The sequence below is a fragment of the Lagopus leucura genome, unplaced genomic scaffold, assembly GCF_019238085.1.
Source record: "Lagopus leucura isolate 7727_CA_CO unplaced genomic scaffold, USGS_WTPT01 Super-Scaffold_100027, whole genome shotgun sequence".
Taxonomy (NCBI): domain Eukaryota; kingdom Metazoa; phylum Chordata; class Aves; order Galliformes; family Phasianidae; genus Lagopus; species Lagopus leucura.
In genome coordinates this window covers 2,168,595-2,185,575 of record NW_024962278.1, presented here as the reverse complement: position 1 = coordinate 2,185,575, position 16,981 = coordinate 2,168,595, and the positions used below count along the sequence as shown (strand labels likewise).

Here is a 16,981-nt window from a genome sequence, read left to right as displayed (position 1 = left end):
AACATAAATACAGACCCTGTGAAACAAGCAGGAAGAGCTGAAGTTCTTACTGCAAAGGCAGAAAGACAACAACTGTGAAATAACCATATGGTAGGATTGCTTAAGTTGTCAGCCTGTGTCTGATGATGGCTGGATACAGGGTTCTCAAAGACATACAAGGAGGAGGAGGAAAAGAAGAGGTTTTCCTTTATGTAAAGGATCAGCTCAAATGTCTGGAGCTTTCCTATAGACTAGATGAGAGGATCACTGAGATTGGGCTGGTCTGAGTCAGAGAAGAGGTCAGTGAAAGAGTCATCATGGTGGAAGCTTGCTACAGCCGCTCACACAGGAGGAAGGAGGGCACACACTGTTCTTCAAGCAATGAGAGAAAGCCTCCAATCACTCCCCTTGGTTCCTAAGAGGGACTTGAACCTCCCTGACACTTGCCAGATAGGCAGCACAGAGTAGGCAAATGACTTGGCAAGTTTCCAGATGGCGCCAGACATAACTAGATGCTAGATGGGCCAACCAGGGGGCAAAGATGTCCTGATCCGCCACTTACATGTGAGAAAGTAATTGGGGGTATGATAATAAGTAGCACTGCTGCTTTAGTGACGTGCAAAGCACTGAGAAGTGCAAGGGTGGTAAGTAGCTGCACATAGGCTTGGACTTCAGAAAAGCTGAATTTTTCAGAACACAGGAGATTTGCAGGATTTATCCTCCACAAAACTGTCTGAAATAACCATAGCACAAGAATGCTCCATCCAGATGCTGAGTAAAAACAAGCAGGTGTGTCAGAACACCACTTGGGCCTTAGAGGCATCTCACAACTGAGCTGCAGTGCAGAAGAGAAGGTATGGTACACAGAGTACAGAAACATTGCCCAGACACAAGGGATGATACTAGCAAAATCACAGCTATGCTAAAGTTTAAACTGGTAATGGGCATTAAGAAAAGCTTCCAGCAATATATTAGCTGCAAAAGCATAAAGAAAATATGATGGTTTAGTGACAGACTGACGTGCTCATTGCCTTCTTTTTATTAAGTCTTCCCTGATAGAGACTTGCCAGCCTTCACAACTAAAGACAAGTTTCAAGGAAGAAGGAATCAAGTTGAGCATCTCCTAAGTAATCCTAACTTGTAGGATCAGATAGGACAGATCTGGTACAGCAAGATCTATCTGAAAAAGCACAGTGACATCATTCATAAGTACTAAAAATATTTGATAAGTAGAACAGGTAAATAGTGCATTTGTCTTCAAAAAGAACAATACAGCAAGGTACTGGTCAGCATCAGACTCACTTCCTTGTCCCATGGAAGATCACAGAATAAACACTATTAGAAGCAATTTCTAGGCAAAGAGAAGATGACTGGAAATAGCCAACAGATTTATCCAAATCACACTTGAACAACCTGCCTGTCTTCTAAGCTGCAGCCACTCACATGAAGAGGGAGGGAGAACAGTGAACGGACTTTTCTACGTTCAGCTGGAATGCCATGTTCAATCTGGGGCTCCTCAGTCCAAGAAGGATTCTAAAAAACTTAATCAAATGCAGCAAAAGACCACTGAAATAGTCTTTACAATGTAAGATGAGTCTGGGGAAGCTTAACTTGTTTATTCTGGGGAAGGGCAGGCTTCAAGGTGACTGAATAGCAGTCTTCCAATAACTAAAGAGAGGTTACTCAGAAGATGGAGCAAGAGTTTTTAATAGAGGTACACAGGATGAGAAAGACATAATGATTATGAACTGAAACAGGAGTGTTGTGGTTTAACCAGGCAATCAGCTGAGCAGCACACAGCTGCTTGCTTGCTCCTCTCCAAGTGAGGATGAGGAAGAGAACTGAAAACAAAACAGAACTTGTGGGTTGAGATAAAAATCTATTTACTAAGGCAGAAGAGGAAAATGGAATAAAAATGCAATGATAACTATAAAACTGCCTGCTGAGCAATGACCTGCCAGCAACACAGTATCTCACCATGCCAAGTGACACCCAGCAACACCCAAGCAGCCAACTCCCCGCAGCGTTATGGCCTTCCACGTGACGTGATGTGGTACGGAAAGACCCTCGGCCTAATTCAGGCCACCTGTCCTGGCTCTGCCTCATCCCCTGCTGCCAGACTATGAAGGCAGCAGCTCTTCCCTGCTGAGCAGTCCAGCCCATCCCGGGGCACGCTCCCATCACTCAGCAATGACCAAGACATCAACATGCTATTAATGCTATTTTGGCTGAAACCAGGACATGGAAGTTCCATCTGTTTATTTATAAAAGCATTAATAGAAAAACAGTTATGCTGTGGAACATGTTGCACAAAGATGCTGCGGTTTTCAAGACCCAAAGCCCTAAGTAGCCCAGTCTGAATTTCATGGTGAGCCTGTTTTGAGCAGAGGTTGGACTAGGAGCCCACCCCTAAGGTCCCTTCCATCCTTAATGATTCTAAGTCTGCTTTCCACACAGAAGAGAGTAAAATATTTGTTTGTTCCTCTATATTTGGGGTGAGGTAAGAAGGGTTAACAGAAAGCTTTAAACATGAAGCACACATAAAAAATATGAAAAATAGTCAAAACAGTTGCTACAGAAACCAGGATTTGTGCACATTGTAAAGAGAAAGTACAGTCATCCTTGGACACACAAACAAAAAGAACTCATTCTGTCTCATGTTATTTCTTTCCAGTTCTTAAACAGAAATGATTAGTTAAATGAATTCAACTTCTATAACCCTACCTCATCTTTCATATTCAACATGTACCAGCTGATTGGATATGAAAGGTAATTACATTAGTCCAGTGCTATTCCAAAGACCAAACAGTATGCAGGTAGAAAACAGAGAATTTCAAACTGTTTGGGATACAATTGCATTCAACTATAAAATGGTCAATCTCATCAGAACATAAATAGATATATTCACATTTTGATCTTCATCCCATTTGGACTTCAAAGGTATATCTCTCTCTCTGGCACAAATTAATTCCCATTCTGGGGTGCACTAAAAAGAACACAGCCAGCATGTCAAGGGAGGTTACCCTCTCCCTCTATACTGTCCTGGTGAGGCCACATCTAGAGTTCAGAACTGTGTTCAGTTCTGGGCTCCCTGGTTCAAGGCAGACAGGCGACTGCTGGATAGAGTACTGCAGAGGATCATAAAGATGATTAGGGGACTCGAGCATCTCCATCACAAGGCAAGGCTGAGAGACCTGGAACTGTTCAGCCTGGAGAAGAAGACACTGAAAAAGGATCTTTTCAATGCACACAAATATCAAACGGGCAGCAGCCAACAGGAACAGGCCAGGCTCTCTTCAGTGTCACACAGAGACAGGACAAGGGGCAACAGACACAAACTGGAACAGACCACGTTCCATATAAACATGAGAAAGAACTTCTTTATTTTGAGCGTGATAGATCACTGGAACAGGCTGCCCAGAGAGGCTGCCGTGCCTCCTCTGGAAATATTCAAAACCCACCTGGACACTCTCCTGTGCAACCTACTGCAGGGAACCTGCTTTAACAGGAGGGTTGGAGTGGATGATTAATGAAGGGACAGGCATCTGTTCAGTTGCTGTTCAAAAATACAACTGGCTGCCATAAGACTTCACAGCTTGGGAAAAAGTTTTACCAACAAACAAGTGATCTTAGCGAGGCCTGAAATGAAAACAAAACCTTGATTTCATCTCCCTTTTTTCCCCCCACTTTCAGACACACACAGACTAGAAACTCTTCCGAGTAGATCTTTTCCTGGAAATGTAAAGAAATTGATTTTTTCTTCCCTTTCTTTTTAATTTAACAAGCACCCAGTTTCACCAACTCTGTCACCATGAAGAAGCACACTGGGTGAACGTGCTGTAGCCACTAAGTAACAGATTAAGTCAAGAAGTCACCATCGAATATGTAGGGTTGTTTTAATACATAAAAAGCCATTTGAGGGATGCTGTGCATTTACTTGACAAAGTTAGCATCAGGATGTTATGTCACTAGCAATCTTCATCATTCTTAAGTAGATTCCCACCTTTTATTTCCTTTGTTCTTATCCAGCTTTAGGTTTTCAACGTAAGATGAAGCAAAGCAAAATTGCTTACACAGTGTTTCTGAAGAAGGGTAGGCATATTTATTCGATACTTTGACTTGCTGAAACTACTCATGCTTATAAGATCATTTTGCTCTAAGTCACTTACTTACTTCAGGACTGTGGAAGACTGAACTTACAAAATATTTATTATATAAAACAAAGTTAACATCAACTGGGAATAATTCACTTGCAATTACTAACCACCTTCATGAGCAATTAGCTAAAGAACTTCCCAGAGAGTTTCCCTGTATTTTCATCTGTTAGCTATTAGAAATCACTGCACAAAAGGACAGCTAGCCTGTTTCTTTCACGTTCTTATCTGAGAAACTTACATCCAAATGAGTTCCTCAGTCTGAAGAACCAGGCTTTGCCTTAAGGCTTTTCTTCTTAATATCCACTTCCACTTCTGGAAAACCAACTTTCTTTGCTTAAGAACTTGAATTCTGCAGCTTGTTTCACCACTATATACTTCTCTCCAGCTTACCACCCTACTGTATTTAGGCATTTCATAAATGCACGAATGCTATTTTCCCGTACTATTTCCTACTAATGAGTTTTCTTTGCTCCCCAGCTATATTATTAAATGACCATCTCTAACCAGCTCTTCCACTCCATGAGACTGCTAATATCTAAAGCTGGCACTCTGCAGCTATTTCAAAGCTTGTAACCTAGAAGTTCCCACCTTACTAAGTGATGTTGTAACCACTGCCACTCTCACCAAGCAAATGTGTTTCATCCAGCATTTTCCGAAGTCAGCATTTCAAAACACAAGCTCAGTACAATGCTTGTTCCAATCAAAACAGTACCACTATACAGACAAAAGACATATAGGAGAAAAAATTCCTACATTAAAGCCCCATTGAAGTCCAGAAAAACAATGCATCACGGCTAACAGGACATTTGAACTACTTTCACGACGCAGCTTTGCCTTGCTAAAACCCTCGGAGTGATGTTTGAACAAAACAACCATTTTAATTAAACCTTGGTGTCTCCATATCTGGGGATGACACATTCGCAGCGATAAATTTTAATAGGCCTTATACCATGTGACTGCATATAAGAGTTTTATGTTGCAGATGATATCCCAAAACAAACAGATTAGGCAATCAAATCTTTGGCAGGAAAGTAATCCATGCATTTTGTGACTTTCTATAGTAAGAGAAAGAAAACTAATATGAAGTGAAATTACATTCATTCTTATTTTGGCTGCCCTGCACGTAGCGGGGGGGTTGAAACTCAATGATCTTTGTGGTCCTTTTCAACCCAGGCTACTCTATGATTCTGTGATTCATCCACGCTTGGAAAAACTGCACATCTCAATGAACAGGAATACTAAATTTCTTCTATTTTAGAGTCACCTTTTTGAAATCTAAAGAAAAACTGAAGTTAGGAACTTTGCTGCTTTGGGACAAACTGTTTGCAGAAAAGCCTTTTCCAAGTTCCTGCATTAGGCTGATGCCACGCAGTACCTGTAACTATCTGCTTTATCTACTGCTAATAGCCATTTTGCCAAATAAATTTCCTCAAGTTTAAAGTTGCTAAAATAGAATTCACCAGTACATACCCAGAGAAAGACTGCAGTGACAACTTCAATACAGAAGGGCAGTTTGAACTGATTTAAACATTTTATGTTTTTACAGCTTACCTTTTGCAACTTTTCTTAACTGTCAAGTTTACTCATTAGCGTGCCTATCACCACATTATGCCAGTGCTACTTTGCAATCTAATACATTTACTTTATACAATCTCACTATCACATTCTTTATCAGCCACAGAAACAAAGGAATAAGACCAAGTGAAAGAATGGGAATTAAGAAATAGTTACTTAATTACTAGTATGCACAAGAATGCACTAATGTCTCTGCTTTTAGGATATAATTTCCATACTAGTAAAGTGCCTATCTACTGAAACATTTCATGAGAATGTTCATTCACAGGAAAAAATACTCTTTCTCTCTTTCTCGCTGAAAGTCAAGCAGACAACTTTAATTCATCTCTTGGAAAAACAATTCAGAGCTAGACATTAAAAAAAACATCTTTTATAGTGCTGTAATTTGGGATATGAGCACCTCATATTCAGTAATATGAAATTTAATACCACTTCTATTCTCATCACAAGGACCCTTATAACCATTCAAGATCTCTTACGTTAAGCATTCTACAAAGAAGCCCCAAAAAGGGCTTTTAAAGAAAAAAAAAAAAAAAAAGAAAGAGCAAAGAGATGGAGAAAAGAACACAAAGTGGTAAAGGTCAGTAAGGTGAGTACAGCAGGCACTGACCTTGACTCAACAGCAGACTAACTTGAATTAAAGTTTTGCCTGACGTTATGAAAATTGTAGGGAATTTAACATTTTTCAAAACCACTTTTCATTTCTAAAGTAGGACCTTTCCTCCAAAGCAAGAGCACCAAAACGGAAGATAAAAAATACATCTAAAATCAGAGTTCATCAACAGCCAAAATAACCAGCACCATCACCTTGTAATACTATGGAGCCCTGTCTGAAATAGATCTGATCTTCCATTTGTATAGGCAATAACAATTGTGTACACTGAGAAAACATCCTCAAAAGTTACAGACATCTGATTTGTCTTGTTCATTTGGGCTGATTGCCTCTATTTGCAGGCATAGCATAAAGTGACTACAGTAACCCCACACAACAGAGGAGGTTTAGTCTCTCCAATTAAACTCCTAAAGATAGCATCACTGCTAGCAGCCTTGCACCTCAGATTGAACAGAGATAGAAGTTGCAGCCAATGAGGTATCAACTATAAGAATGCTATCTACTTGAATTGTCTGCATTCCTTGGTCTTTAAATAGATTTAATAGGTGTTTCAGGAACTTCATTAGTAACCTGACACTATATAGACTATGTTGATTATTCACCACACAGTTCAACAGGAAGGTAATCCTACTGACCCCTATGCAAGAGGCAAAGAGGATTCTCCAAAAAAGCCTCACTAACGTAAGAATTACTTCTGCAGAAGAATCACAGATTTTCACAAAAACCGAAGTAAATATGAGTTTGGAAGCAAGATGAATTCTGAAATCAATTCTGAAATTTCAGATCAAGAAATACAGAAACCTAATTAAAACACGTGATGGAAAAAAAATCAAGACAACAGCAGCTTTAAAACAGCAAGGTTTTTCTTCATCTTAGCATAAGAGACCTTCATTAAGAATGCTCCCTTTGTCAGTGAGAAGGAGGGGAATAATATAATGATCAGTATAACCATCAGTTAAGATTTCCCCCTATGAGGGACAAAATTAGATTAAGGTCTCAGAAAAAGCAGCAACTCCTAGACAGAAAGGTAAAATTCTAATTAAAAGCTCCAGAAATCTATCAATCACAGAATTAAAAACACATACTGCAGCACCAAACAGATGGTATAAAACTGAAATACAAGACATTTATTCTGACAGAGACAACTTACAAACCAGATTCAGTTAAGGGAAAAAAAAATAAAAACCACACTGAAAGCAACTGGCAGAGAGGTAAGAAGCAACCCCTTAAATCATATCTCTCCTACAGCTTCTCTGAAGATATGGCCTGCAAAACTTACTTAGTGAGTGAAAGACCACAAACCTGTTCACCTTAAATATAAAGGCAGAGAGTAGACCTCTTGTGAATGAGGGCTGTGCCTCCTATTTTATCTTGTTGGCCCATGACATCAGAGATGAACATTGGTGGGACAGCAGTAGAGGTTGAACCTTCCCACCAATATTCCATTACATTTTGTTGCTGTGCAACAGATGGCAGCAGAGGAGCAGTCTGACAAAATGGCATCTGATATGGAAGTGCTTATTAAGCAAAAGCATGGGATTGAATTTCTCCCTGTGGAAAAAATGGTACCCACCGACATTCACTGATATTTGTTGAACATTTATGGAGATCAAACAGTGGATATGAGCACAGTGAGGTGTGGTGACGGAGCGTTACATCAGTGGCAACAATGATGTGCAAGACATCTCAGATGGCCACACACAGCTGCCACACCACTAACAGTGTCTTTGCCAGCTCACTCACATGAATAGGATTACGACCAGGGAACTGTGCAACATCAGCTTCAATGCCTTGGAAACAATAGTGGCAACACTGGAGTATCACAACATTTGTGCCAGGTGTTCACACACAAATGGAATAAGCACCATTTGCAAGCTAGTCATGTCCCATTAGACCCATATGGGGTTGAAGGTGACTGCTTCCAGGATCACATCATTACCAGTGATGTGATGGTGTCACAAATAAAAGCCAAAGTTAAAATGGCTGTCTGTGGGCTGGTGAAGCATGAATCCCCCATAAAAGAACAGTTCAGACACAGCTCTCGGCAGTCAAAGCGATGTGAACTAACTTCTGGGATACAAAAGGGGATCCTGTTGGATTTCCTGGAATCTGAACAACTATTGAATCTGACTGCTACATCACAAAGCTAAGCTGAAAGCTCAAGTCAGGCTAGAGAAGATGACAATTTTTCTCTTGGAACATGATAATGCCAAGCCCCATACCAATCTAAAGACCACAGCATCATAGCAATCACAAAACGGTGGGGCACCTCCATTGGTGCAGATTTGTATGAGCAGCGCATGCAAGCTCTTGTTCATCACTGATGAAAATGCATAGCTAATGTGGTGACCATGTTTAAAAATAGCGTTTTGTAGCTGAGAATTTGCTCTATCAAATAGTGTTATTATGCTTTTTGTGTACGATGTTGTTTCCATGGCATTACTTTCGGAGCAACCCATGTATTCAGTACCACTACAAAAGAACATCAACTGCTTACAAGGCCATTTTTCAGTGGAAAAGTTCTTCCCATTCCTGTGAGCCATTCAACATCTGAAACAACACATCTGACTGAACAACACTGAAAGGAGATTTGAAGATTAAATAAATGGAACTCTGGAGAAAAGACTTGAAAAAAATCAAAACAAATCTCCTTGGGCTATGTTGCAATCAGAATATTACAAGAACCCATCCAGAATATTACCAGAACCCATCTCTTTCTTAAGAATTACTTAAAAAAATAAACCAAAAGAAGTCAAATTTATACAACCGGACTTTGGCAAGCAAAACCTGTTATTGAACCTAAAAGGGATGGGAATGACAACAACAGCCTCTAAGCTTAAATCCACATTAAACTATAATAATGTAGCTGAATCAACAACAGTGAATAGAAGCTTCCTGTCAGCCAAGGAGCAAAAAGGAGACAAGCCCTGTGCTACAAATTTATCTCAAAGAATTCATCAGAGGATGGTGCACAGAATTTACCTCTACCATGATAACATTTTCTGAACATTCTGCTTACTCATCTACACGTCCCTTTAATGTGAATACATGGATATAATCACCAGAGGAATTGTTACATATTACTTCTAGTCATTCTACCATTTTTCTTCAAATAGTTTTACCATTTGAAGTTAACATTAGTTCTTCCCCTCAGTTATCTTGACATCCTTTCCTCATGAAGCTGGAAACTTGCTTTGTCTCAACTTGATGATAACAAAACATTGCTTTGTCTTGCAGGGCTGGAAATTAAGATGAAGAGGGAACAGAGAGCTCCCCGTTAGGGAGTCATTCAACAAGAAGACAGAGGATGTACGTGTTGGCTCCTGCAGCTGTCATCTTCATGACAAAACCAGGAAGCTGACTCCACTTAAAGTTAATACATGTCCTGCTAGTGCTGGAGAAGCAGTCTCTCACACAGGCAGACTTTTTCCCCAGCTACTGAAAGGCATTCAACAGTGTGCTACCAAAATTCTTTACCTGACCCACATCTGTAATTGAAGAGAGCAAAGAAAAAAGGACTAAGAGGTACCAGGTTACTTAGGGAGAACTTTCCACAGTCTCTGCCGAAGATTAACAAAACAGGTGAGATCATTCAGTAGTTGTAGTATTAGGTGACAAAGTTGTGTTTACCTCCTCAGAACTTCTGGAGTTCCAAGCTCAGTAAAGAGGAATCAGCCATTTAATTTGTTATACATACAAATTCATTATAGTGTAACACCTTATGAGACTGCAGGCACTTCTGAAGACAGGAGGCTGCACAACTTGCAGTTGATGTTCATTCCAAACTGGATTTAGTTAAGTCACTTCAAAGATTTAGTTATATGTTGTCAGTTCAAATTCAGGGAAGGAAGTAAACAAGGAAACAACAAATGGATAAAGAAAATGAGAATTTACTGAGGAGGAAATTTGTTTTTCAGATTTAAAAAATGAATACACAAATGGAATTGTTTAGTTTGCTTAAATATGACTTGAATGATCACTACAGTCCTCAGTCAGATGGCAAAGAAACTCGATTCAAGTTCAGTCCTCAGGAAAACACCTTGAAAATGACACAACTTCAGCAGGCATCAGATGAGAACTACAAACAGGAACACAGTTGTGAATAAGAAAGGATGCACACACAAACTCAGAGCAAAACTGTTTTCCATTCATCCCTCGTGGATAAAGCATAAGTCAGCAGAAACGCAATATTTAAGCAATAGCTTCCATTCTCCATAGCTGTGAAGGTCAAACAGCTTCACAGCAATCAACTTACAAGTGACAAACAGTGGACAGCACAGGGATTTTTATACAGATAACTAAAAATAAGAGTATTCAGATTTTTTATTTCCAGCATAATTATCCATATAGATATGTGAGCTACACTGACTCAGGCACACACTTTACTGCCAAATACATAAATTCCAGAAAAAAGCAGCATACATTCTCTGTACTTTAGGACTACCTAAAAATAAGACAGCTATTCATTTACGGAGAAATTCTCCATTCATTTAATTGCTTTGTGTGAATCAATACTTCACAACAAAAGTAAGAGCTTAAGAAAGCGAGCAGCTTCATTTATTAGAAAAATACTCAAGTAAGTAATCTGATCCTCTTCAATCTTAACCCAATTTGTGCAACCTACAGACAACATGATGATTGCCTTCATTTCATTATTTGCCTATGTACCTGCCAGAATCCTCCTTCCTGCTTTCATCACTTCAAGACAACATTACAAATTCAATAGTGCAAGACTCTAATCCAGTATAGCTGGACGCATTCCGTCAAACACAGTGTTAAATTATTAAAGGGAAATTAGCCAAATCAAATTCAACAACTCAGTCAAGTTTCCCCAGGATCAGAACCTTTGATCAGTACCTTTTGCCTCTTCAAAGCCAAAGTCATATATGTCCATTTATTGCTACATTATCTAGAGAGAAAGAAAGGACTCATGCAGAGTTTTGGAGACAAACACTACAGAAACAAGTGGTAATCCTTAGTGGAGAGAATCCTAAAAAAGCACAATGTGAATGTAAGAGTCAATATGATTTGCACGTGTTAAACATTGTGTTCTGCAATAATATGACAGCATTCAAGACAGTAGCTAAGATCTAATTCAGAGACAAAAATGGAGGAAGCTGTAGGCATTATAAACCAATGCAACTTCAGCAGCTACATGTACCTAGGCCAAAAACACCATAATAATATATTTGTATAACAAACCCCAGACCACATGAAAACTCTATAGCAAGCAGATGACTAAGCTTCTAAATTGCACCTAAATGTGGACATGCTCAATTTAGCTACTCAAGCAAAGCACAGAACTGATTAGTCGTGCAAGCTTTAGCAATTTAGAAAGGTAAAGAATCCTCCATATTAGAAGATAAAGCAAGATAAAAAACTGATGCAAAAGCTATATATTAAATCAGATTATAAGCCATCAAGTATAAATTGAGCAACAAATCAACATGGCTAAATTCCTGAATTTTGACATACAGACAGACACAACGTGCTGCTAACAGGGAGAGAGCAAGACATTAATCAAAGGAAAAATGCCAAGGCATAACTTTCATACTCAAGCACAGAGTACATACTGACCCATAAGACAGTAGTTTCTGCGTGTCACTTGCTCCTTTCAGAGCTGAAGGTAGCTTTGATCTGCTCACTACATTTACACCATTTCAAACTAAGCTTGACTATCAGCATTACTGTTACAAAAAATGACAAGTATAATATTTTACACATACAGAAAACACTTCTACTGAAGAAAATCACATAAATACAGAATCACGAAAGAACTGAAGTGTTGCTAAGCAAACTGACGGGAGAATTCTGTTGAAGCAGGAGCCGTAAGGAACAGTTTGGAAAGATAAAATATATAAATATATCCATAAAAATCTTGAGTATCCCTAATTTTAAAACTCTTAACTTCTGCCTCAGCTATTTGCAGAAAACACCTTATCAGTTGAACAGCTTGGATAAAACAATTCCTGTGCCCACCCCTAAAAGTTAACTCTAGTCCTGTTGGTAGGATGTTAAGTTACTTGACAAATGGATCAGTAACTAACAAGCCCCAGAGTCAGGTATGTTACTGTAGCAATTAGACATGCACATCTTGGACCTAATTTCATGAAAATCTCTTCTTTCATGAGTAGTGGGGTATCCTGGGGATTCCTTCTCTAGCACAAATGTAAATGGGGTTTGTAATGTAAAGTATTTGTTTCACCACCTCCAGACAAAATATTTCTGAACCAGTAGCACACAAACATTTTCCTCTCTTTTTAGCTCTTTGTGAGAACCAACTTAGCAAAAACTTCCATCTACACCAGACAATTAGAAGACTACCATAGAACATAATAACAAGGTAAAATGCAGCGCAAACCTAACACGACTTGCTATAATTGTAAAGCTACCATTAAAGATGAAACTGCATAGGGAAAATTTTAGGCTACTCATATGCCATTTCTGTGATTATTGGTTAATTTGTGAATTCCCCTGAAGACAGAAATCTCAGGTACAACTCTTTACAAGAACTGTATCTCAAGGCACTAAAAAGAAAACTCTAGAAAAAGCATAAGCCATGTTTACTATGAAAAATGACTAATAAAAGCTCTGGTGATGTTTGTTTCTTGTAATATCAGAAGGCATTTACTAGTTTATTTAACAGAACTTGTCAACAAGAGATGTTTCCGCCTAAAGATTTTTATCATCTTTTCTCAGGGTTACATTTGCAGTTTCCTTGGGCTTCATATTGATGCAAATTTACATAATATTTAACTTGGCTCCTGTGGCCAAAACATTCATAGAAATGTAACTCTCTACAAGCTTAGTAGCAAAATAATGTAAGTGACCCTGTTAGATCTTTCATTAATTATTAAGGCAAAAAGTTTCCAACTTACAGCAATATGTAGATTTTTTTAGCTCAAAAGAGTGCAGAAAGAAGATGACATTTTCATATGCTGACTACAAAAATCTGCTGGGAAAATAACACAGCAAAGCTTTTTGATGACCGCACACTGGGCACATAAACATTTTTCCAAGATAAAAAGTACCTGTCTCTATTTACCTCAAAATGACAAAAACTGATTACGAGTCGAACAAAACAGTTAAAGACTAAACATCAACCCAGTGTTACATCATGGGTACAGAACGCCATGGGCTGTGAAGAAAAGGAGGATCTTTGATACATCCAGTGGTTGACTAACGTTTCACCTAAGAGGAAGGGAATAAGGTCTTTTCCTTCACTGATCCAATTAGAAAATTCAGGTTAGTTCAATGACTTGCAATCTAGACTTTAGAGAAGTTACACAGGCTTTAAACAGCTGCTGCAATGAAGATGACAGTGAACAGCATAAAAAAGAATAGTGAAATGCTCATAGTGAAGTAGTACATAAAACTATAGAGTGCATCATTATGGATTCCTCTGTGTTATTTCCACCATATTTTAGTCATCGAATGCTCCAATAATACACTGTTTTCAAAACAAACCAAAAAGCTGTAACACAGCTATAGAGCCTATTCACCAGTAGAGCATCTCTGAGGTTAAAGATTCAAACTGAATATTGTGAAATAGCTACCACTGCTCATCATTCAGCCATTAATCTAAAACTTGAATCTGTAAGCTACACCAAAAATGATCAGAACTAAGAACACAGCGATTACATGCACTTGCATTCTTTTTGAAGCTTAACATACCAAGATCAAGCAACTTACTCTTTCAGCCTGGCTTCTTACAAAAGGCAAAGGAAACCAACATCTCTATTAAGTACATTCTCAAAAAGGAAACCTAGTAACAAAGTGAACTCAGCCTCCCTAAAACCTAGGCAATAATAAATCACTACACCGCTCTTCAAATGCTTCTCAGGTGGCGAGTTAACCGTGCATTCGTGAATCACTTCAACCTGAAATCCAAACATTTTATTCCAGCCCCCAACTCTTAAACTGAGCACACCTCACAGATGAAGGATACCAATAGTTGTGTAATCACACAGCTACACCTACCCTTGCTGGCTCACTATCCTACCAGGTTGGGAGGGGTGATTCTCAGTTGGCTTGAGAGTTCTGTTTGTTTATTGGTGCCCAGATTGCCAGTTTTAGAACGTACATAGTTTTATGCGCAGATGGAAAGATTTCAGTAACAGACATCTGAAAACTATTGTTCAAGCAGCTGGGGTTAAAAAGAAGGCTGATAGAGCTACAGAACATTAAAGATGGTGGAATAGCCTAGTAAAAGGTCTCCCAGCACTATAAAACGAATTTAGAAACATTCAAGGATGTTATAAAATTTCATTCTGGGACAGAACTTAGCTTTTAAAAGGCCTCTACACATGAAAGCTTGGTTTCCTTAGTAACCTCATTTAGCTTTCTTAGGGAAAAACTGCTTGAGAGTTTGAAGTTTCCCCAAACTGTAGGATCCAAAAGGAAATAAAACAGGAAGTCAACCCATTGAATCTGCAGTTTCTGCCAATGAGTTTAAATGCTTCAAGTTGTCAGTTAATCCACATAAGGCACAACTAACTGCACTTCTCCTAGAGACATCAGTGGAGCCCAGCACAGAGCCGTGCTGAAGCTCTGTTTAACATTCCTTCTAGACATCTTCTGGACATCTAGCATTGGGTATTCTCTGCAGTAAGCCATGTGCAGCATCAAGAGATGCTGCCCTCTGCACCAACTCAGTGTCAAAACTGTATCAGAGGTCTGAAGTTAGCTTTCAACTTTCCCCTTCGGAACTTGCTACATAACAGAGTCAACCAAAAAAACTCGTAAGAAGTTATAACACAGAAGATATACTCCACACATACTCATAACATTCTCCTGTAACTGAGTGGAAGCATCTCACAGTATTACACTACCATAAACCCTGTAGCAGATTAAAAACTAAGTAACAAGCTTCCCTCCCCTTAACAGCAACTTAGGCAATTTAAGACAGAAATTAGAGACCGCTTTCATGTGACTTCTTATCCATTTGCATTAGTTTATGTCAGTAGTTGATTTTTCCATGGTGATGAAGTCACCACACTGGGAAAACTAAGCAAGGGGAAACTGCTGCCAGCCACCAGGTGAAAATACCAGGTTTCCAATTGCATTTTAAATTGGTGTTCTCATTGACAATGATTATTTCGTGGGAACATTCCATATAGAGTTCTAAGCAAGTTAGAAACAAGTCAGTGCAAAACCAAATCAACAAGACCCCCATCTGCTAGTATGGTCTGGAAAACACCATGAAGCTTCAAAAATAATTTTTATTTATTTATTTATTTATTTTTAAGTGAAAGCAGCAGCAAGATACCTGTAACTACTGAAAAGCTCCTCCCCTTCCCTCCTGAAAACATTAATTCGTGTTTCATTACTTAAGCTGCTGTTACTATGTACTCCACACCGATAGGCAGGTGTTGAGAAATTCATGCCAGATGTTTCTATAAGTACTTGAGGAGCCCTTAACGTTTACTACTTACAGTCTCTCAGCATTCCTGGGAATATCCCTCGGTACAGTTTTGAGTCCTAGTCCATGACAATCCACGTTGGAAGCAATGCACGTACATTTATGAGGGCATCCTCCAACAGGCATCCAACTCATGGAGCTCCAAAAGCTCAAGATCATTCCAAGGCACAGAAACGCACTTCTTCCACCAGACATGATTTCTTGATCACTCCAGCAGGTATAAAAGTGTGTGTGAGCAGCCAGCCCTTCAAGATGAAATGCCTCTACGAAGGGGAAAAAAAAAAAAAAGAAAAAAAAAAAAAAGGCTCTTAGTACAGCCCAAGGGAACCCACCACTGCCATCATCGCCGGAGCAGCAGCAAACCTTCAAAGGCGCCTGAAAGGGTTACGTTAGGTGGAAGAAGGTGGGGGATTGCCTTTCGGGCTCAGGTTTCCTTCTGTTATCTACGAGTGGTACCAGAAGGCAGATAGTTTAACAGAGCTCGAGCCAGATGCGTCTTCAGATGAAAGAGAAACCGGGAGCGAAGATAAATACACACAAAACATCCATCAGAAGCGGCGGCAATCTCCCAAGCAGCCTCCTCCGCTCCGCATCGCCCCACCTGGGCCGGGCAGGTGACCCGCGGAGGCGCCGGGCGGCAACTCAAAGCTCCGCGAGCTCCTCAGGCGCTGCCCGCCGCCGTTCGGCCGCTGCCGCCGTGGGCCGGCACCCGCGCGCTGACGGCCGGCGGAGCCGGGACCGGGAGGCGGCGAGGGATGGACGAGTGGCGGCGGCGCTCCCACCCGCGGCGCTGCCGCGCCCGCTCGCCGCTCTCCATTCACTGGGCATGGCAGCCGGGCGAGCGCCCGCGGCACGGTGCCACCCCTCCCCCCTCCCAAAATATCAGCCGCCGCGCCCATTGGCCGCGCGGCGTCTGACGTCACCCAAACGCCGAACTTTTGGAGCGGAGGGAGGGCGAAAGTTTGGGGCCGCTCCGCGCGGCGGCGAAAGAACTCGGGGACCCTCGGCCCCATCCGCGCCCCGGGACGCGGCTCCTGGAGCCCCCCCTGCCCGGTTCGGATTTCGGAGGGCGACGCGCGGGACGCGGCGCGGACGACCCGGCTCCCGCCGAAGAGGTCTCGGTCTCGAGTTTCCCTCCGGGGGGGAACCGGGCGCCTTTTGTTCGGGCCGTGCGCACTCCCCGAGTACCCTCTGGCGGTGGGAACCGGCCCGGCCCCGCTCACCCCGAGCCGCCCC

At 40.7% G+C, this 16,981-nt stretch overlaps 1 protein-coding gene across 3 annotated transcripts in view; it reads right to left on the bottom strand.

The window, feature by feature from the left end:
- The window catches only part of SLIT3 (slit guidance ligand 3), a 472,709-nt gene extending 456,309 nt beyond the window's left edge, over positions 1-16,400 (bottom strand). For 2 of the 3 annotated variants that reach the window (XM_042880662.1, XM_042880663.1), the window contains exons 1-2: positions 16,347-16,400; positions 15,759-16,008 (exon numbers count right to left, since the gene is read on the bottom strand). In XM_042880662.1, coding sequence (XP_042736596.1) covers positions 15,759-15,940 — 182 coding nt within the window. In that variant the 5' untranslated portion in view covers positions 15,941-16,008; positions 16,347-16,400. Of the gene's footprint in view, positions 1-15,758; positions 16,009-16,108; positions 16,126-16,346 lie in introns of those variants that run through there. The other variant, XM_042880664.1, reaches the window with a different exon arrangement.
- Between the last annotated feature and the right edge of the window lie 581 nt (positions 16,401-16,981).